General features: G+C 44.5%; 1 protein-coding gene across 1 annotated transcript in view; it reads left to right on the top strand.

Annotated features, from left to right (window-relative positions):
- The first annotated feature begins 350 nt into the window (after positions 1–350).
- Positions 351–22,487, top strand: part of LOC144888388 (cartilage acidic protein 1-like) — a 246,602-nt gene continuing 224,465 nt past the window's right edge. The window contains exons 1-2 of the mRNA XM_078766245.1: positions 351–550; positions 12,309–12,505. Coding sequence (XP_078622371.1) covers positions 351–550; positions 12,309–12,505 — 397 coding nt within the window. The remainder of the gene's footprint in view (positions 551–12,308; positions 12,506–22,487) is intronic.

Below are 22,487 nucleotides of genomic sequence, written 5' to 3' on the forward strand. Positions count from 1 at the left end.
ATGTTTATTCTACCAGGTGAGCGCCAGAGGTATTGCCCCTATATTTATTTTTATTATTATGATTATTATTACATCCAAGTGGGAATGGAGCTGGCTCTACCTTTGTGCCAAAATACATTTATCCACCGCCAGTTATAACAGAGCGAATATTACACAAAAGATTAACAATGGAACAGCAACAAATCATTTGAAGGAAAGGAGATTCCTCCGGGCAGTGTTACCACGACCTATGACTTACCTGTCCTAAAAATGTCTCGGGATACTTGTTAATAATAAGTTATGTCCGCTGGGTGCATTTTTTGTCTCGAGTTGTTGTATCATATTTTCTCACCTGTCTCGCTGTTGCAGCCATGCTGACCTTGCCCAGCGTCGTTATTCTCCTCGGTGGTGCCTGGAGGGTGCTGTGTGAGCTGCACTCTCCACCTCTTTTCACTTCGCTCACGGAGCATGCCCTACCTGCCGGGAGCTCTCACAACCCGCTGCAGGTCAACTATGGCATGGCCGTGACGGATGTTGATGGCGATGGATCCTTGGAGATCATAGTGGCTGGGTGAGGGCTCTTTGCTTCATGGTAGCACTTACATCGAAATGGGAATGGAGCTGGCTCTACTTTTGTGTTTTGTTTGTTTTTTTGTGCTCTACTTTTGTGTGCTCCACTTTTGTGTTTTTTTTTTTGTGCTCTACTTTTGTGTTTTTTTTGTTTTTTTGTGCTCTACTTTGTGTGCTCCACTTTTGTGTTTTTTTTTTGTGCACTACTTTTGTGTTTTTTTGTGCTCTACTTTTGTGTTTTTTTTGTGCTCTACTTTTGTGTTTTGTTTGTTTTTGTGCTCTACTTTTTTTTTGTGCTCTATTTTTTTTCTCTTTTTTTGTGCTCTACTTTTTTTCTTTTTTTGTGTTCTACTTTTGTGTTTTGTTTGTTTTTTTTGTGCTCTACTTTGTGCTTTTTTTTGTTTTGTGCTCTACTTTTGTGGATTTTTTTGTGCTCTACGTTTGTGTTTTTGTGCTCTACTTTTGTTTTTGTTTTTTGTGCTCTACTTTTGTTTTTTGTTTTTGTACTGTACTTTAGTGTTTTTTTGTGCTCTACTTTTTTTTCTCTTTTTTTTGTGCCCTACTTTTGTGTTTTGCTTGTCTTTTTGTGCTCTAGTTTTGTGGGTCTTTTTGTGCTCTACTTTTGTGGTTTTTTTGTGCTCTACTTTTCTTTTTTTTTTGTGCTCTACTTTTGTGTTTTGTTTGTTTTTTTGTGCTCTACTTTTGTGTTTTGTTTGTTTTTTTGTGCTCTACTTTTGTGTTTTTTTGTTTTGTGCTCTACTTTTGTGGAGCTGGCTCTCTACTCGACCCGACGTTGCCTGGTGATGTTGTAATCCTGTTGGCATTTTGAAGAAATCAATTTTTTGTCTTTTGTATGTTTTTTTGCAGGTGCCTAAAACACTCCCCAACCTACACCCAATAAGGAAAATATTATATATTTCATATGATATCACACACACACACACACACACACACACACACACACACACACACACACACACACACACATGGGGGATAATTTAACATTACCTTTCATATAGCTACAAAGGCTCAGGGCTCAGGCACTATAAGGAGACTTTTTTTAAATCGAAATTTTTTATTTATTTTTGTTTTGCCTAAAACACTCCCAGGTACTCACTGATGAACCTTTGAAAGTTTGACGAAGATCCGTTCAGCCATCTCTGAAAAAAATGGTGACACACAGACACAGACACACATTGACGGAGTGAATCCCCTTCAGTTTGAAATGAATAATCTCAATGTACAATGTTCCTGGTGCTTTGCAAGACTCCCCTGATTTTTCCTCACAATCTCATCATGGGATTCACCCTAACCCACCCCAATAATAATTTACTGCCCCGAATGTTACCCCATAATCAGCACTGAATAGAACATGCACTAACCACTGAGTGACTTGATTTACCGAAGGCAGTTGATGTCCCAATGGGGACATTGACATTGTCCCATCCACATTTATTAAAATATCTTCCGATGATTTTTATTTTGGTGTACAGAGTCGAGGCTCATGGAGGAATGACAACACAGAACAGACCAGGATGTAACACAAAAGATCACGAGGCAGAGGGGGATTGGGGTGAGGGAACACACCAACAGGAAGGTAGAGGAACAAAATTGAGGGACACCTGGAGGGATAAGCTGTGTGCGGATGAATGAGGGCAAGGGGAGGGCACAGGGTGAACAAGACGAATGGACCAACAAACTCTCAATCACAGACTTGAACGGAAAAACGAGACATTTGGATCGAGGTGGGCTTGTGGAGAGTCAATGGGGGGTAGAAAAGATCATGGTGGTGGATGAGGGATGGTGGTGAAGAGCCCTCTTGAATCCTCATAGGGAAGGATGAGATTGATGGGACTGGGCCAAATGGCCTAAATTTCCTTGTTTGAGGTCTGTTTCTACTCGAACGGACGTTATGATTTCACCCCTGTCTGTGTCTGCCTGTCTGTGTTTGTCTGTTTGTTTGTCTGTGAGAAAGATATCTCAAAATGGTGTGGACGGATTCGGATGAAACTTTGTGGAGAGGTTGGATATGTGACGAGGACGAATCGATTCGATTTTGGTGAAGATTCTGATCTGGATCCGGATATGAGAATTTTTTAATTTTATAAGTGATTCGTCACCATTGACAAATGGGGCCAAAACCGATAAACAATACAACACAATATTTCAAAAATTTATGGACGGATTATAATAAAACTTGACGGACGAGTTGGGTTGGTGACAAGAACAAGCCGATTCGATTTTGGTTCAGGTCAAAATTCAGATCCGGCCTATCAGTGGGATACTAAACGTAAACTGTTCAGCCTGGCGGAGGAGCTCTACCGAGTGCTGATCTGGTTTTCTATCATTTTCGGTGTGTGACATGTGCACACACACACAAACACCTCTCTCTCTTATATATATATATATATATATATATATATATATATATATATATATATATATATATATATATATATATATATATATATATATATATATGCCTCTGTATAAAGCATGCTGCATGTTGTTCAATATCGGAGCAACATTCCTACCCTGTGGAAAGGTTTGGATGTGTCACTTTCTGTCCCCACTCTGGGAAGTTGCAATGTTGCCCCATTCATTAATTTTACAGACATTGGATTTTTTTTTATGTTTGAGAGTGTCTATGGAGTCTTGCCTCCCTGTGGTGGTCTGCAGATTTTCATAAAGAATGGATGATGGTCCGTAAGGACAAATAGGAAGTCGCTTTGCTCTATAAACACAGGTGTTTATGCAGGTAACAATGGCACAATACGCCAACTTCATGAATAACTGTTCCCAGTTTAATAATTCATAAGTTTTATTTCTAATTTGGTCATTTTTTTTTAGATCCGGGTAAGATTTGTCAACTCAACCGTGAATCACAAGTGAGCGAATTTGGTGAATTTTGAGTTGAAAGTACTTTTTTTAAGCATCCAAATTTAAAGCACAACAAATATAGTCAACACATTTGAAATTGTTCAAAAAACAACCTGCCGGTTGTTGGAACCAAAGCTTTCAGAATCATTGGAATCTCCCGCGATGAAGCTGATTGTGAGGGCCTTTCACTCACTCACCGCAGGCAGGTTGGTGGTCTTTGTCTTCTACCGACTCCTCTCCGGCCTTGCTCCCCCAGCTCTATCTGTGCTCTGTCCCCCAAATATTCCTACAGGTCGCACAAGATCTGCCAGCAACCCTCTTATGGTTAAACTGCCAAAATCAACACGCTCTATTCACCTTCACTCTTTCATTCCCCTTTTCTCCCGCCTCTGGAACAAACTCCCTCACTCTCTTAAATCCCACTCCTCCCTCCAGGTCTTTAAAACAGCTGCTCACCACCATCTCTTATCTTCCCCCATCCAAAACCTTGAACTTTTCTAGCCCTGTTGATTCACCCCAGATACACTTTTTTGAAATACCGACTTCTTTCCTGGAAGTCCTAGCAGGGTCCATGTGTTTATACCTCTCCCACCCCCCCCCCTCTCCCCCTTCCACGCCTCCTCCCCCAAAGCCCTCTCCCTCCCACAGATCTCCCGATCTCCCTGTTCTCTGCTGTTGTACTTGTGTGCTTCCCTCTCTCTCCCCATCTTGCCTCCCTTTATTATATGTTTTAAGTGTCCGTTTTTTTGTTATTTTTTTGCTCTTACACAAGCCTCGATCTTCCATACAACAACAAAAAAAAAATGCTCCTGTAAATTCCTGTTTGTTTCAAAATTTTCAAAATTCTTAGAATTTCTGTACACCGCTCCTTTCCTGTTCGATCTCCAGGCGCTGCATGACGTCATCGCCATGTGCCGAATGGGAGCCCAGTGATGACGCGCGCTGAAAGGGAGTACTCGGTTTTCACTCCGGTTGTTTATTTGTTTGTCTGTCAGGGTGATATCTCAGCCATCCTTTGAGCTCGGAAGCTGAAATTTCGGCACAATAGTGAGTAAGGACTTTGTCGAAAACGGTATTTTTTTGTTTTTTGATTAATCAATTAATTAATTACTTAATTATTATCGATTAATTAAGTACTTATTTATTTATTTTCTCATCTGGGCATTATCTCAAGGCACCTTTTGAGCTAGGAAGCTGATATGTGGACACGATAGTGACCAATTGACGTGGCTATGAAGGATATTTTGATTTATTGATTAATCAATTAATAGATTAATTATTGGACACTTTTTTTTTTTCTTTTCTTTTTTTTTGTATACAGGATCGAGGCTCGTGTAAGAGCTAACATTAATCACACAAAAAAACGGACACGTAAGACGAAATAAAGGGAGCGGGAGACAAGATGGGGAGAGAGAGGGAAACACACAAGTACAACATTTGAGGGCAGGGACATCGGGAGATCTGTGGGAGCGAGAGGGCTTGGGGGGAGGAGGCACGGGAAGGGGGGTGGGGGGGTGGGAAAGGTACAAAACACATGGACACTGCTAGAACTTCTCTCTCCCAATGCCGTCTCTACGTGCTGCGCAGCAGTATCGCCGGGCACCGAAGGCGCAATGCCGCACTGGAGGATGTTATTTATTTATTTGGCATGGGGGCGGTGTACTTGAATGTATCTGTACTTGTTTCAGATGGTTTTGAAGATTTGTCTGCTCAACCATAAATCAGAAGTGAGCGAATTCGGTGAATTTTGAGTTTAAAGTACTTTTGAGCATCGACATTTAAAGCACAACAAATATCGTCAACACGTATGAAATTCTCCTGGAAATTCCTGGGATTCTCAGCACTGAATATTGTTTCTACGGAAAACATTACCGTTTAGTTTCCTCTGCCGGGTATCGATCGCCTGCAATCTGTGCTGCCCTTTAAGGCCTGTGTCAGGAAAAACGCAGAACTGAGAAGCAATGTGCATCACTCTCCAACCAAAATACATTTATTTAGAACTTCGCTCACAATCTGCCAACAAGCTTTCCAAACCAAATCACCTTTAATTGAAGGACTGCTTGTATCCAAAGGGAGTTCATGAGTTTACGGTTGTGTCTCTATTGCTGTCCGGGTTTTCCAGTAATGGGAGTTGGAGTGCTGTGTAAACAATCTTGCAATATTGTGTGAAAGACAGAATGCATGCATATTCACGTAAAAAAATGAAGTACATAGCCCAGCAGTATCGTGCTATATGCCCTTTCCTCCCCACCGTCCAAGGGACACATTGATGAATCGTCCTTCATGTGAATCGCCAGGATGGCGGTTTATAGCTGGGTCTGGATTCCAACCCCCTGGCTAGACAGCCTAGAAGCAAGCGTGCGTACATGCAGCCTATGCTGTCGGCCCTTCGACAAAACTACCGAGTTACTTTTTTTCCAAGAATAATTTTAAAATATTATTTTATTTCAAAACTACAACCTTTGCCAAGAGCTGTGCTGCAGCTGCTACACTTCGACTTCAGGGTTATAAGTTCTCTCCTGTGATTTTCAGCAGAATATTTTATTTTATTTTCTGCTGTGCACAACATTCGGATGCTTGTATTTGATGGACAAGAATATTCGGACATGGTGTACAAATTCACATCATTTGCGAGATTCAGACATGGGATCACACCAATGAAGTGTGTACACTTCCACCAATTCAAGGAGATCATCAGATCTCACATGTTGAACTGTGTGCCAGATTCAGACAAGGGATCACACCAATGAAGTATGTACACTTCCACCAATTCAAGGAGATCATCAGATCTCACATGTTGAACTGTGTGCCAGATTCAGACATGGGATCACCCCAATGAAGTGTGCACACTTCCACCAATTCAAGGAGACCACCAGATCTCACATGTTGAACTGTGTGCCAGATTCAGACATGGGATCACCCCAATGAAGTGTGTACACTTCCACCAATTCAAGGAGACCACCAGATCTCACATGTTGAACTGTGTGCCAGATTCAGACAAGGGATCACACCAATGAAGTATGTACACTTCCACCAATTCAAGGAGATCATCAGATCTCACATGTTGAACTGTGTGCCAGATTCAGACATGGGATCACCCCAATGAAGTGTGTACACTTACACCAATTCAAGGAGACCACCAGATCTCACATGTTGAACTGTGTGCCAGATTCAGACATGGGATCACCCCAATGAAGTATGTACACTTCCCCCAATTCAAGGACATCACCAGATCTCACATGTTGAACTGTGATTCATGGTTCAGTGTGCAAGCCCCGGGCTTACATCTTTCAAATTATTTTGCTTTCTATGGTCATCACCTCTTTTTTGGCATCTAACTCTTACCACCTGTTATGACTGCTGGAATGAATGTCGGTATGGCGGAAACACCTGTGTGCCCTTTGTTGCGCATAAATGCCACAACATGCACTTTGTACTGCAAGGAAAGATGTATCGTAGCCCGCAGGTAGCATGCAATTTTGACATTGGATTTATGCTGATGCCCCTATTAGTGCTAAGGTTCAGGCCCAGGAAAGATTCTGCATTTTAACAGACCTTGTGGCTGAAGCCCCATGAGACTCACCCTGAAAATATCCATAAAATTGGAATTTGGATTTAATTTCCTTGTACGAGGACCGGAGCACGCTGCAGACTTGTGCAAAAACGATGTTGTTGAGATTCTGGGGAGGAGTGGGAACCCGGGGAATATGCTTTTGTGATTTGTGGTGGATGTAAAGCTTCTTATTCATGATTGTATGGTCCTTGGTTCAAATCCGATATTCCATGAATTATATTGGTCCAATGTTGGTCGTTTTTTTGGAACAAGTAGTACCCACCTCCTCTTCGGTAAAGGATCACGGTTTACGGACCAAGCTGTTCAACTTTTTCAGAGTTTTGTTCCAAGTTCTTTTTTCAGGATCGTCACCGAATCCTGGATTGCCTCCAGTTGCAGTTAATTGTCCCCCGTCGCACCGCGGAGCGAAAGGGGGACTATGGTTTTACCCCTCCGTCCGTGCGTGCTTCCGTCCGTCCATGCGTGCGTACCCTTGTGAGCGGAATATCTTGAAAAATAAATGAACTACTAACTTCTAATCCGGTGTGTGGGTGTATCTCGGCATAAAGAAGAACCCTTTTGAAAATTGGGTCGCCACGTCAAAATCCAAGATGGCCGCCACCATATATGTCTGAATCTTGTGAGCGGAATATCTTGAAAAATAAGCGAAGTAACAACTTCTAATCTGGTATGTGGGTGTATCTAGGCATAAGGAAGAACGCTATTGAAAATTGGGTCGCCACGTCAAAATCCAATATGGCCGCCGCCATGTATGTCTGAACCTTGTGAGCGGAATATCTTGAAAAATAAGCGAAGTACCAACTTCAATTCTGGTGTGTGGGTTTATCTAGGCATAAGGAAGAACGCTATTGAAAATTGGGTCGCCACGGCAAAATCCAAGATGGCCACCACCATATATATATGTCTGAACCTTGTGAGCGGAATATCTTGAAAAATAAACGAACTACTAACTTCTAATCTGATGTGTGGGTGTGGCTCCAACCCACTCGCAAATATAATCGACTCTTCCATGTTTTCTGCATCTTCCACTTTGTCAACTCACATCACTTTACCGACGGGGGACCTAGGCGTAACGCTTGTTTGTGGTAATATTCCCGGGGATGGTTTTTAAAATCTTAGTGAGCTTCTTCTTTATCACTGCTCCAATTATTATCACTGGTACAATTTCAATGCTCTTTACTTTCCAAGATCTCTTGACCTCATTTTTGAGCTCCTGGTATTTGGCCTTTTTCTTGATTTCTGTGTTATTTAGGCCAAAATCACTGGGTACTGTTACGTGTTCCTCCCCGACCCCCTGGTCAGAAAAATATGTTATTCTGTGTTAGAAATCAATAGTGAAACCACACCAATGATTTTAAACGAATAAATGTTGTATTAAAAATCACACACAAGAATAATGGTACAACCAATAGCAATCCAGAGTGCACTCTATATATCTTAGGATGGTACCATCAACTAAAGTCAGATAACTCACTGCGCTCCACGTGAGTGAAAAAAGACACTCCTCATTGTCTCTATAACCTTCTCCAAGGCGAAGTTGATTCGCTCCAGCGATCACTAGACCGATGTCCAGTCGAAACCCAAATCCCGCTGTCCAGTCGAGATCCGAATCCAGTACATATGGCAATGGCAGTCACACAGCCGAAACTGTATAAAGGCGCCCTACAGAGGAGCACGTTCACAGCTCAATCAGCAAACCGCAACGTAATTGGAGACGACGTGGTCGCGCACACACATCCCCGACAGACGATAGGATGTTGACAAGAGCTGATGCATAGCAAAACCTTTGTCGGTGAACGAAGCACAAGGTTCAAAATGGCCGATGGCTCCTACTTGAGTCGATGCGACCAGGCAAGGATTCGTCGGAATCTCAGCCTAAACCTGACTACGCAGATTTCTCAATCCCAGTGATAATACCTATCGCAGGATGTCCTTTCAAGGAACTCAAAATTCCCCCGCGACCTTCGTTAGACCACGCTCGCTACGGAGCTCGACGTCACGTGTCTTGTCCGACTTTGCTCGCCACGCCTCTTCTTCTTCCCTCTCGTCGTCTTCCGGTTCGGTTTCCTGTATCATTTAAAGTTAACCTTTTAAACTTTTGATAACTGTTCATGAACAATAAACCTTTTGAAGATAATAATAGTACATAATATCAGAAATATGTCAAGTGGGTGAAAACCACAATAACGGAAGTGACGAATCCGTAACAGTACTGATATCTCAATCATCAATGCTGTCTTTTCCTTTTTGTTCCTGAGTACAATGTCCAGATGCAATGCTTTGTTTTCTACGTTCACGCTCAATGGATTCATCTGGTCGTACGTGAGCATTTTCAATGATTGCCCTTGGTTCGTGTTTCCACGAGTTTTCTGGTACTGGGATGTTTAAATTTGTGCAGATATGCCATTGAATCACTTTGCATACTTTGTTGTGCCATTGTTGTGTGCACTTTGTCTGTGTGTGTATGTCTGAAAATGAAATAAAACAAGCGTTATGCCTAGGTCCCCCGTCGGTGAAGTGATGTGAGTTGACAAAGTGGAAGACGCAGAAAACATGCTATGATATGATATTTCGCTCACAAGGTTCAGACATACATGGAGGCGGCCATCTTGGATTTTGACGTGGCGACCCAATTTTCAATAGCGTTCTTCCTTATGCCAAGTACATCGCTCCAATACACCCACACATCAGATTAGAAGTTGGTATTTCGCTTATTTTTCAAGATATTCTGCTCACAAGGTTCAGACATACATGGCGGCGGCCATCTTGGATTTTGACGTGGCGACCCAATTTTCAATAGCCTTCTTCCTTGTCCCTAGATACACCCAAACACCAGATTAGAAGTTGGTACTTTGCTTATTTTTCACGATATTTCACTCACAAAGTTCAGACATATATATGGTGGCGGCCATCTTGCATTTTGACGTGGCGACCCAATTTACAATAGCTTTCTTCCTTATGCCGAGATACACCCACACGCCAAATTAGAAGTTGGTACTTCGCTTATTTTTCGAGATATTTCGCTCACAAGGTTCAGACATATATATGGTGGCGGCCATCTTGGATTTTGACCTGGCGACCCAATTTTCAATAGCGTTCTTCCTTATGCCGAGATACAGCCACCCACCAAATTAGACGTTGGTACTTCACTTATTTTTCAAGATATTCATCTCACAAGGTTCAGACATACATGGCGGCGGCCATCTTGGATTTTGACGTGGCGACCCAATTTTCAATAGCTTTCTTCCTGATGCCGAGATACACCCACACACCAAATTAGAAGTTGGTACTTCGCTTATTTTTCAAGATATTCATCTCACAAGGTTCAGACATACATGGCGGCGGCCATCTTGGATTTTGACGTGGCGACCCAATTTTAAACAGCGTTCTTGCTTGTGCCTAGATACACCCACACACCAGATTAGAAGTTGGTACTTCGCTTATTTTTCAAGATATTTCGCTCACAAGGTTCAGACATATATATGGTGGCGGCCATCTTGGATTTTGATGTGGCGAACCAATTTTCAATAGCGTTCTTCCTTTTGCCGAGATACACCCACACACCAAATTAGAAGTTGGTACTTCACTTATTTTTCAAGATATTCATCTCACAAGGTTCAGACATACATGGCAGCGGCCATCTTGGATTTTGACATGGCGACCCAATTTTCAATAGCGTTCTTCCTTATGCCGAGATCCACCCACACACCAAATTAGAAGTTGGTACTTCGCTTATTTTTCAAGATATTCATCTCACAAGGTTCAGACATACATGGCATCAGACATACATGGCGGCGGCCATCTTGGATTTTGACCTGGGTTGCACCCACACACCAAATTCGAATGCGGTCCTTCGCTTACGCACGCACGCATGCCCGCACGCACGCACGCCCGCACGCAAACAGGCACGCCCGCAAGCACGCACGCACGCACGGACGGACGGACGCACGGACGGAGGGGAAAACCATAGTCCCCCTTTCGCTCCGCTGTGCGAGGGGGGACAACAAGAAAAAGAGCAATCAGAGATTGCAAACTCTCGCCAGGATGTATTTTCAGTGGTTTTTAACGCTTTTGTGTTAAAACAAATATGGCGGCCGAACCACGTGACTGATGACGTCATCATTATTTTTTCCTAAACCAATTTATTCCTATATTATGCTCAATAAATTTTATCTTGATCGGATGAAGTTTTGTACTCGGTGAAGTATGACGTCATAGTGGAGTAATGGAGGCAACTATGACATCATCATTAACATATTTTATTCCCCATGGAGAGTTATTCACAATGAGCCATGTCTCAATTTTTTCTATTCAGCGCTTTTGGAGATATAGAGGTGCAATTTTTTCGGTTTTTCCAAGATGGCGGCCGAACCACGTTACCGATGACGTCATTTTTTTTTCTCCACCAGTTTATGCCCACGTGGCGCTCAATAAATTTCATCTTGATAGGATGAGGTTTTGTACTTGTCGAATTATGACATCATCATTAACATATTTTATTCCCCATGGAGAGTTCTTTACAATGAGCCATGTCTCAATTTTTTCTATTCAGCACTTTCCGAGATATAGAGGTGCAAATATTTTCGATTTTTCCAAGATGGCGGCTGAACCACGTGACATATGACATCATAATTATCACTAAAAAAAATTATACAGGTGGAGTTGCACCTATGGTGAAAATTTCCTGTCATTCGGACCAACGGTTGCAGGGAAAATCATATTTATTCCGTGCGGACAAACAGACAAACGGACTCAAATGCAATACCCTCTCCTCTGGCGAGGGTAAAAAACAGAGCTGGCCCGATCTGCACCAAACTTTGCAAATATCTTGGTAGTTCCCAGGGTCAGGTCATGGGCACAAAAAATCCCTCCCTGTGAAAGGGGTGGGGGGGGGGGGGGAGGGGCTATACGACTTACGATTTTTGCTTGTGTACACGTGCCACAGAGCAAGTAGTTTACCGACCCCTGCAGCAAACAGGGATTATTATGCTTCTTGTGGGAGAACACAGAAACTTGAAAGAGAGTTGCGACTGCCCTGAGGGGTCACTCGTGTTGTATATCAGAACTATGAGCACATCCCTCTTCATATTGATGGGAAAGACAAGAGATGCTTATTTCTATACATAATTGTCAGTAAGGAATTGGTGTACTGTACCAGTATACTGTACTGCACTTAATTTTGCTTCCCCATAATCTTCTCTTTATTTTTGAGTTCTATGTCGGTATTCCACCAATATGCAGAATTTTATATGAATGAACATTACTAGAGGAAGATGTCGAACCATTACTGGGTATCTTTTTCCAGATACAATGAGCCCAACCTGGTGCTGAAGTATGATGCGAGTTCTCAGCGGCTGGTGAACCTGGCTCAAGATGACCTGGACTCCCCGTACTATGCCTTGCGGGATGAGCACGGTAGTTCTATTGGCGTCGCGGCATGTGACATCGATGGAGACGGCTGGGAGGAGATTTACTTCCTTAATACCAACAACGCTTTCTCAGGTCGTCTTGCAGAGTTTCATTAATTTTATGGCATTCATGTTTGGATTATATCATTAACTTGCGGAGTCTGTTTAACGAGCAGATTTCGATGGCTTGCTTGGGAATGTCTCAGTTGGTCATGAATGGCTTCATAATTAGCTCGCATTGTTTAACAAGGCAGCAAATATTGTGGCGGCAGGACATCTTGGTTGTTATAGCGTACTTGCCATTGAGCTGTCTAGTTTGGGTTAGGGTTAGGGTTGTTAGGGTTAGGGTTAGATCCTCGACCATCACCTCTAACTAAAAATTGCCATTATGTTGTATGATGCAGTTGCCCGCAGGGGCTGGTGGATCATCTGAGATGCACCACTACCTGCGGGCAAATTGGAGGGCATCTCATGCCCTTCAAATTGGCACAGGAATCTGTCTGTCCCATCTACTTTATGGTTGTAACCCTTCAATATTCGATGGTATGTCTTGAAAAGAGGAGTGCATTGTGTGCCACTCACCTAGCTAAACATCCTACCTTGAATGCAAATATCAAGTTAGATTATATTGATCATAACTATAGGGGACATACCTGTATAAGACTACATGATAGTCAAAGAATACTTACCCTGCACAGTCAACTTGTTGCGAGCCAATCCTTCTGTTTTTGAACATTTTTTTCCTTTGATCCAATATGGCTGCCAGACCACGTGAGCGATGGCATCATAAATTTATATTCTCTAATATAATTGTTGTATAGATCACGCTCAATACATTTCAAACTGATCAGACCAAGCGTTTTCCCTGTCGAATTATGACGTCGTAATTATGGCACCAATGACGTCATCGTTAACAACACCTATTCCCCATGTGGAGTTCTTTACAATGAGCTACGTTTCAATTTTTTCCATGCAGCGATTTTGGAGATATAGAGGTGCAACATTTTTCGGTTTTCGCAAGATGGCGCCTGTAGCACAAGACGTATGACGTCATGATTATCATTAAAATATTCTAAAGGAGGAGGCACAGTTCTAAACACAGGAGGCACATTCTAAAGGAGGAGGTATATGTCCGATGGTGCAAATTTCTTGTCCATCAGACCAACAGTTGCTGAAATATTTCTTAGCCGCGTCGCAGACGCTGCTAATAGAGTGCCCTCTGCTGTTGTTGTTCTTCTTCTTGTTCTTCTTCTTGTTCTTGTTCTTGCAGAGAAGACAAAACCTCAAAGCTCCACCCATTCTGGGAACCATAGCTCCACCCATTTTGGGAGAGGCTTCATATAAACAAATATCCACCATTTTATTAACTCGCATAGCTTTGAGGCCTGTTTTGTAGGCCCGTGGTGTCTTCCTCTCTCACACAGATTTATTTAAAATCAAATTCGATATATCATTTCATTTTTCACAGTCGCTAACATAGTTTTAGACTCGGTTGAAAAAAAACGGGAAGAAAATCCGATGAAAGTTGCCCTTTTTTGAACGAAATGAATTCTCAAAGGCCTGTAACTTCAAGTCCATTGAGATATATTTTGTTTAAATCGCGGCATGGTCAGTCATACACCGCCCGAAATAACAGACGGGAAAATGCCGAGATATATATATTTTGTTTAAATCGCGGCATGGTCAGTCATACACCGCCCGAAATAACAGATGGGAAAATGCAGAGATATATAAAAAATTCGTCCATTTGATGACAATCGTCACGATGAAATATTTAATTTATACGTCGTCACAATAATGTGGAGAGAGGAGCATAGCTTCGTTCACGTGTCGCCACACACGGGAAATTGCCGAGATATATTTTTTACAATCACGGCATGGTTAGTCATACACCGCCTGAAATAACAGACGGGAAAATGCCGAGATATATTAAAAATTCGTCCATTTGATGACAATCGTCACGATGAAATATTTAATTTATACGTCGTCACAATAATGTGGAGAGAGGAGCATAGCTTCGTTCACGTGTCGCCACATACGGGAAATTGCCGAGATATATATATTTTTAAATCGCGGCATGGTCAGTCATACACCGCCTGAAATAACAGACGGGAAAATGCCGAGATATATTAAAAATTCGTCCATTTGATGACAATCGTCACGATGAAATATTTAATTTATACGTCGTCACAATAATGTGGAGAGAGGAGCATAGATAGCTTCGTTCACGTGTCGCCACATACGGGAAATTGCCGAGATATATATATTTTTAAATCGCGGCATGGTCAGTCATACACCGCCTGAAATAACAGACGGGAAAATGCCGAGATATATAAAAAATTCGTCGCCACACACGGGAAATTGCCGAGATATATTTTCACTTTGCACAAAAATAACATCAAGTAATCGAATCAATAGGAATGTCCTGTGCCTATAACATCGACGTTATAGGCACAGCTGCATCTAGGCATTGTGTAACATCGACGTGGCTTTTTAGACACAGGGCCATAGGGTGGATATCTATTTTTTGGGGGGATTTCATGACCTGAACCTAGGGATTGGGCAAGAAGGGTGTGGGATGAAGCCTTATGACCTCCAAAACATCTTATTTTTTTTCACAAGCGATATCGTGGTACGTTACCGAGAACCGCTGCCCCAAAACACCAGTATACACCAAGTGTATGTTACATTTGAAATACCCATTTACACAGTAAAAGAACAACACAAACTATATGATGTCATGTTCACATTGGTCTTGGCAGCAATATTTATTAATTCAGACCCCCAAAAGTAGTAAAAATGTTGTTTTAACGACTTGGTAAAATAACATGCTGTTGATGCATTTATCAGAAAGTCATGTTTTTGGACCTTAAAACCTGCATAATTTTAAATTTTTGTACAATATTTGTGATTGGTGTTGCTACTACGATCCATGGTGGTTTACCAATGCTATTTTGAAACTGTTAATAGGTCCAATAAGTGTGTAAGGGGTGATATTTTAACCCATCAAAGACAATTACGCGGCGTACAAGCGAACCAGTGCGCATTGACGTCATGATAAACTCGAGATGGGCTGAACTATGGCCACAATTTGTCTCTTCGGCTTGGTCATGTTGAAACTTGTCCAAAACATCATACAAATAGTGCAGTTATTTCATCCTCTTCAGCATCAGAGTCTTCCTCATCTTCAGATCTGGAGTCTTTATCATCATTCTTATCATCAAAGTCAACATGGCCAGTTATGTTTGAGCAGTCGTTCCTGCCGCACTTGCACAAATCTGTGCACGGAATGTTATTCTGTAGGCAAGTGATGTAGTTTCGTTGCTGCATCGTGTCTTCTTGCAGCTTCCAGTGCAGTTAGCAAGCTCCATCACGCTGTCTGGTGCAGGTGGAAGTGTCATCCAGTCCATGGCAAGTTCCTCTTCCATCATCCATCCATAGCCATCAGGGTCGGGAATGTCAGGGATGGGCTGCAGGCTCCTCTTGTAAATTCCTGAAATATTGAAGTGATCAATAACATTAAGAATGGAGATATACATATTTCCAAAACAACATCAGAGGTATATCATTAACACTAATAACAGTACAATCATATTATTGGGAAATTCTGTGTAGAGAAACATGCGAAATCCAAAACATCCTGCTCTGACTGAGTGTGGAGCAAAAAAATCTCTGGATCATCTACATGTCATGTTATCTTAACCACTCAACTGTATAGATAGTTACTTCAATTACTCTTTCAAATAGACCTGTTAATTTTGAACATTTACAAAGCATTGTTGTGACATTCAATATTTTGTTTTCAATTCAATAAACTTTCCAAATAATCATCTTCATTGACACATGCTGCACCATATACTAGTACTCCTGTCCAAACATAAATTACAGGTGACGTTCAATATTCAAAGCAACAACCAATTAACTTACCAGCTTGGTAATTGGCTCTCTTGAAGTGCTGTCTCAGGGCATCTTGGTTGGGAGGCATTGTGATCTCAGACGTTCTAGCAAGACGAAACATGTTGTACCTGGCCTCATTCACAGTAGTGATATTGTGCTGTCCATATAACTTGCAGACAAATGTCTCCAGTGCTTCCATCATGTCTGGATGTATGTCAAACCGTTCTCCAAGGTCCTTCAAGGCACCGCACAGCTCTGGATTCTTTAGTATGAGGTTTAAGGCCTTCTTTTTGCCTTTGCCATAGAAGGCGCTTACAATATCGCAGCCAGTAAAACAGTGTAGGCCTATCAAACCTTGGCTGACATCATCCCCAATGCTATCGTAGATTGCTTTCAAGTCAATTGTCCTAAGGTTGACTCCCTTTCCTGTGTGGAAATATAGATGTGCAGAGATTTGGGGTACTAAGGCTATGCCGATTACGAACACATCTGTATCCGGACTAACGATGATGACGTCATTGCTTGTGTGTGCTGCATGCGCGGCATGGAGGAACATCCGTGTGTCCGCCTCTTCATGCGTCGAATTTAGTGATGGCTCTTCTTTCACTTCAACTACCTGATCTGGAGTGCTGCTTCCTGTGAAGATATGGCATTTGGTTCCATGTGCCAAGAACACTGTAATTCCTCTGAGGTATGCTGTCTTGACCTTACTCCACGTCTCAAACAAGTATTCGATTAGCGACTCCTTGTTGTCACAGTTGGAGAGGAACTTCTTCCATTGTTGAGGAAGGGACTGGCCATATATTCGCATCACTTGAGACCCTCTGGCTGCTCTCTTCTCTCGCTCGGCGTTCTTAATCGATACCTTTCGGTAAGTATCGGTTACGAAATGGATCTCACTGGACTTGTTGCCCTCTGCTTCCTTGACAAGGCGCTTCAGTATTTCGTGGGCCAGATTGAGAAATGTCCTTTCCCCGGTGAGTTTGTTGATATTCAATTTCTGTATCATTGCCATACCATCCATTACATACATGCCTCCTACTGGAATATCAACCACAGGTTTCTCTGCCTGACTTTCAAGTGCATGAAGTAGGTTGGCTTTGTTGGTCTTGATGAGGCAGCCTTGCACACTTGCCAAAGGAAGAGGTAGTGGGCCAAGAGAATAGGACATTAACTCTTGAAGATCAATTTTCCGGAACTGCCCGATGACAACAAGCCTTGCTAAGAGATTTTTGTCAGCCTTCAAAGACACATCCTTTCCACGAATTTTCTTTTTCACAGCCTTAGACATGTTGGTGAATGTCTTAAGTTTCAGTTTCTTCATTGAGCCAAACAGGTCGACTGTCTCTATCTGAAATCGTTCTTTACATAGGGTGGTGAACTCTGTTTCTCCTCTTTCATATTGTTACAGACGTGGCTTAGATGTTAGTTTACCGAGCGGTTTTGGTATGACCACGTCTGCACAAGTTACCGATTATACTCGACGTTGACGAAGCCGCGCCACGCTGGCTCAATAAGAAAAAGAAGACACCCGGCTGGGTTATAAAATGACGACACCAGGGATACGGTTCTCAAGACCTCCGGAGGAGATTATATTCGTTACGGAAAAGGTTAGATTACAGGGGCTAGAGGTACAACATAGAAAGACAAGCACTTAGACACAATCTTATATTATTCCCCAACAGACGACAGGCAAACGGGACAACGGCTGACTCACACGGGGGTTGATGGAAAGGACAGGCGGGTAGCGATGGCTCCAGGTGCACCTGTGCTCAAAGGTTAGAATCGACCCGGTCCGGTCCAGAGATGCGGGGAGGTCTCGTCGCAGCGCTCAGAGGTGACGTTCTTTCTCAGGCGGGTTCTCTTCCTCTCAGCGGTCGTAGGCAAGGCAACGTTCTTTCTCCAGCTGGGGGCGCATCTCTCGTCACATCCGGCGCGGGGCCGCGTATATCCGGCGGGGAGTGACACGCCCTCGGCTCGTTAGCGCCGCCCCAGATGGAATCGGCACGTTGCTTCTCATTGGGTGCGTGCGGGGGGGTTTACCAGGCTCCGCCCTTGACGAGGAGCTGACAAGGAGCCCCTTCGTGGTAACCCCGTGGAGCGCGTGGTCAATGGCGCTAATCGAGCCGGTGTGAGGACGCATCCTCCCCCGCTCCGCCGCCACCTCCTCTGTTGTTGTTGTAATTGTTGGGGAAGAAGATGGAAGGAGGTATGGGAAAGGTCCTAAACTCACTACTGATGCCATATAATCACATTCTGGTGCAACGAAGAGTCATAATTAATGGAGACGAGGCCTTAACTGACATAGAATAAGAATAACTAGGAAGATGTCCGAAAGTTGTCTACGTGTGGTGCGGTGGACCTGGGCACGACATTTAATGGGGGAATAAGGGGACGGTCGGCTCTACTGATTGTTATTTACATGCAATGGGACTAGGGAATGGGGGATTGGGGAAAGTTGGGGAGTATTGGAGAAAATAGGGGAATATTTACAAGCGGATATGGAGGCCAAATTCCATATTCGCAACATTGCACCCTTCTCTACCCTCGGGGCGTCCCGACCCGATAAATTTTTACCTACTTTAGTGTGGCACTCAATGTAGTTCCCTCTACTATTAACTCTACCCTGAGTGCGACAGTTTTACAGATATTCACAAATGAGTAAATATGTCCCCCTGCGACGTTGCACCCTTCTCCTCACAGAAACACACCCACAGGATAACCGAATCCGGAAAGAATTCTCAAACTAAACATACAGCCGGTAGGGAGCATTATTTACAAGATTACGCTGATATCTACACTACGATCCAGGACCTGTTTTTGGAGGAACACATGCAGATGTTATGCATAGAGAGCGCGCTTGCCAACATCGATACACCAACCCACGAGTGCTCTGTGGCCGACGGCCTTTAATAACGTGCAGAGCACCCTTTCCCGAGCATCAAAAGCACCACCCCACCACCAATCGGTGCAGTCACCATTGTTCATTGGAATAAAAATAAATTCGACAACCCCTAACCCTGCAGGTGTCTCTTGCTCTTCGTGTGGCCTTCAGTGGTGTTAATTAACAGTGGTTCACCTTTATGGCATAGGTGCCACGTTGACCCATAGGTCCATCCCCGGGTGGTGCTTGGCCGCAAACGAACTGCGGTCCATTGTGGGTGGCCACAACCATTGCGGTCCATATGGTGTACCGATCCAGGCAGCGAACAGCGAAAGTGCAGGCCCACAACTGCGCAGCCAGCACCTCTCTCTCCTCTCTCTCTACCCCAAAGCCAGATCCTCGGAGGTGGGAGACAAAAGAAGCAGACAAGTGAGTAAGGTGGTAAGGGCGCAAAAGTGCACGCAATGTAAGGTGATGCACACTGGGGGCACATGGGAACCAGGTGAGACAGGTACGTTCCTATCGTACGCCCCCCCCCCCCACCAGGTAACCTACATGGCCCCTCCCTTACCCCTTACTGCATCCACAAAACACAACACTACCCATAAACATCTACTTTACAAATCAACAAACATCCCTACTGTCTTCCCCGTTCCTCCCATATACCAAATTCGTCTTCTCTCCCTCCTAACCAATCAAATTTGCCATTTTCAACTCTCATCAAAATTTGCCATCTCCAACTCAACATCATAATTTGCCATTACCAATTCATCATCAGTCCCTCCTAGGGAGGGAGAGATGGAATCACCCCAATGTCTCATCCACGTCGTGATGCGTCTCACAAATCCACACAGCGATTCATCTCCTGCAACAAAACAAAGAAAACACAGGTGTGGAGTCATCATCATCACCACAGGTAAGTGGCTGCGTATGGTGCGACAGGTTCATCAATCCTAACTATCTCCTAAATGACTTTAACAACTTTACACTACCCGGGGTCTTTCTCCGGCCAAACCATTGGCCCTCTTACACTATGGGTTCTAAAAACCAATTCCCATTGGCCAAACTGCGGTGCTCTTCAATTTGGGGTCTCACTCCCCCGATTCATCTCCCGGTGCCCTCGCACAATTTCTGGGCTGCGGCGTGTACCTCTCCCAGTGGGTCTACCCACCTGCACACCTCCACCACTGCAGTTGCCTCCGAGCTTACCTGCTCCTTACCCTAACCTAACTACCAGGGGAAGGCCCTCTGGCACTCTCCCCACTCGGTGCCCTCTCTGGCACTGGGCTACCCGGGTCCATCCTCCGGATCCTCGGGCCCCATCCACAACTCTACCGGCTCCCAGAGCCCACCTGCGGCCTCACCTGGCCGACATCCTCACAGTGGTGGAGTGCCCAACCAACTACACACACTAACAGGCTACACGCCCAGCCATTTCCACAACACTAATGCACCCATTCACAACACCATTCTGCAACCGCACCACAGATGCCAATATCCAACCACAATTTACCTGTACCCTCTACCTAACACTTACACTACCCGCCCCGGGTATCCGTGATGGGGTCCACTCTTCCCCCATTCACACCTTCGCACCATGCACACCACTCCGTACCACTTACTCCCATTCTCTCCACACACCTGTACCTGCACACCTGTGCTCTCACACCTGGTGCCACCTGCACCCTTCTCTCCCCAAGCGCATTCGCGCTGATCCACACACTCACTACTCACACACTGCTCCACACACCTGTCCAGTTGCACACCTGTGCAATCACACTTGTTCAATTCTCACCTGTTCAATCTTCACACACACGGCATCATCTCAGCTAACTACTCCCCTCTGAAACTTGCGCTTCCCAGTCGTCCCTTTAAACTATTGCGCTCCCTCGTCATTATCATCCATACTAATCTACCTGCGTTCCCACTACAGGTATCAGTCACTAACTAAACTTAACGTCACCTAATGTCATCTTCGCCAGATCCCTACAATATAACCTAACCCACCCGGGCTAGTTTTCACTGCCATACACCCCATAAACTATTGCTCCTTTGCCCCACACATGGGAAGGATGGTGGATTTGCCATCCCACCACATCGGGGGTCTCTCACTACCAATTTTGCACATCGAATTTCAACAAATTAAAAATTTGTCAATCACTGCCCATCATCTGCCAATCACTACTGCCAATCCCTTGCCAATCATCAAATTTTGTTTTTCTCTAATTTTGGGTCCAAAACACTAACCTCATCACCCAGTCTACTCACTAATACCTCTCGGTGCGCCAATCCCTGTCCAAAGCCCGGCTTCGTGAAGCCAAGCAATGGATGCTGGTTGTTTTGTGCCAGCGGCTGGATGCGTCCGGCACTCGGTGCAGGGACGGGGGCTTACCCGGGCCGAGATCCCACGCACCACTTCGGCGTGGAGCCATCCACTGTCCCGATCTCGACCTGCCGGCACGTCTCCACAAAACGTGGTCGCCATGACGACCCTTCCTATCCAGCTGCCCGCTCCACCTAGTGGAGCCTGGACGCGGCCGTTCAAAGCGAGGCCCGGCACGCACCGAGGGCCCGCTTCGGCTAAAAGTCGACCTAACCTCTAACCTGTGTAACGTCGATGCTTCACCTGGACGCTTACACCCCGCAGCCCGTTCCTTGCTCACACATCCAGCTGTGCCCATGCTCCTCGTACCCTTCCTTACACACCCAGGTACACCCATTCCACTCACAGCCTTGGTCACACACCTGACCACCGAACACTTTGGCACACATTCGTTGCTCGCACACCTCACCAATACACCGCTTCGCACCCCCTCCTCGGTCACCTCCTCTGTGACAATCACAGGTGTGCTCTCATTCGCACACCCAACCACGTGCCTCACCACCAACTCCAGCGTGCATTCCCACTCACGCTCTACCATTCCAGGTGTGCATCCTTCCATCCCAGGTGTACATCCTCGCTCACCTGTCACAACTAGCTCACTCTCCTTGTCACTCTCACTACTCTCACCTCCATTCTTGACAGCGCACTCACCCTTACTCTTGACAGCGCACTCTTTCCTCATGCACCTGTCCGTCACACACCTTTCTCGCGCACACTCTTGCGCACACTCCCCGGTCACACCCTCTGTAACACTCACCACACCGCGCTTCCACGTGCTCCCTCGCACACGCGCTACGACCGACTCACTCTCGCCAGCACCCTCACTCCTTGGCACACACTTTTTCCTCACACACCCCAGAGTCGGACTTTCTTGCACACCTCCTTTTTCGCACACCAGACCTGTCGCACACT

Source organism: Myxine glutinosa, chromosome 12 (assembly GCF_964187855.1).
Source record: "Myxine glutinosa chromosome 12, kmMyxGlut1.1, whole genome shotgun sequence".
In the NCBI taxonomy this organism is placed as follows: domain Eukaryota; kingdom Metazoa; phylum Chordata; class Myxini; order Myxiniformes; family Myxinidae; genus Myxine; species Myxine glutinosa.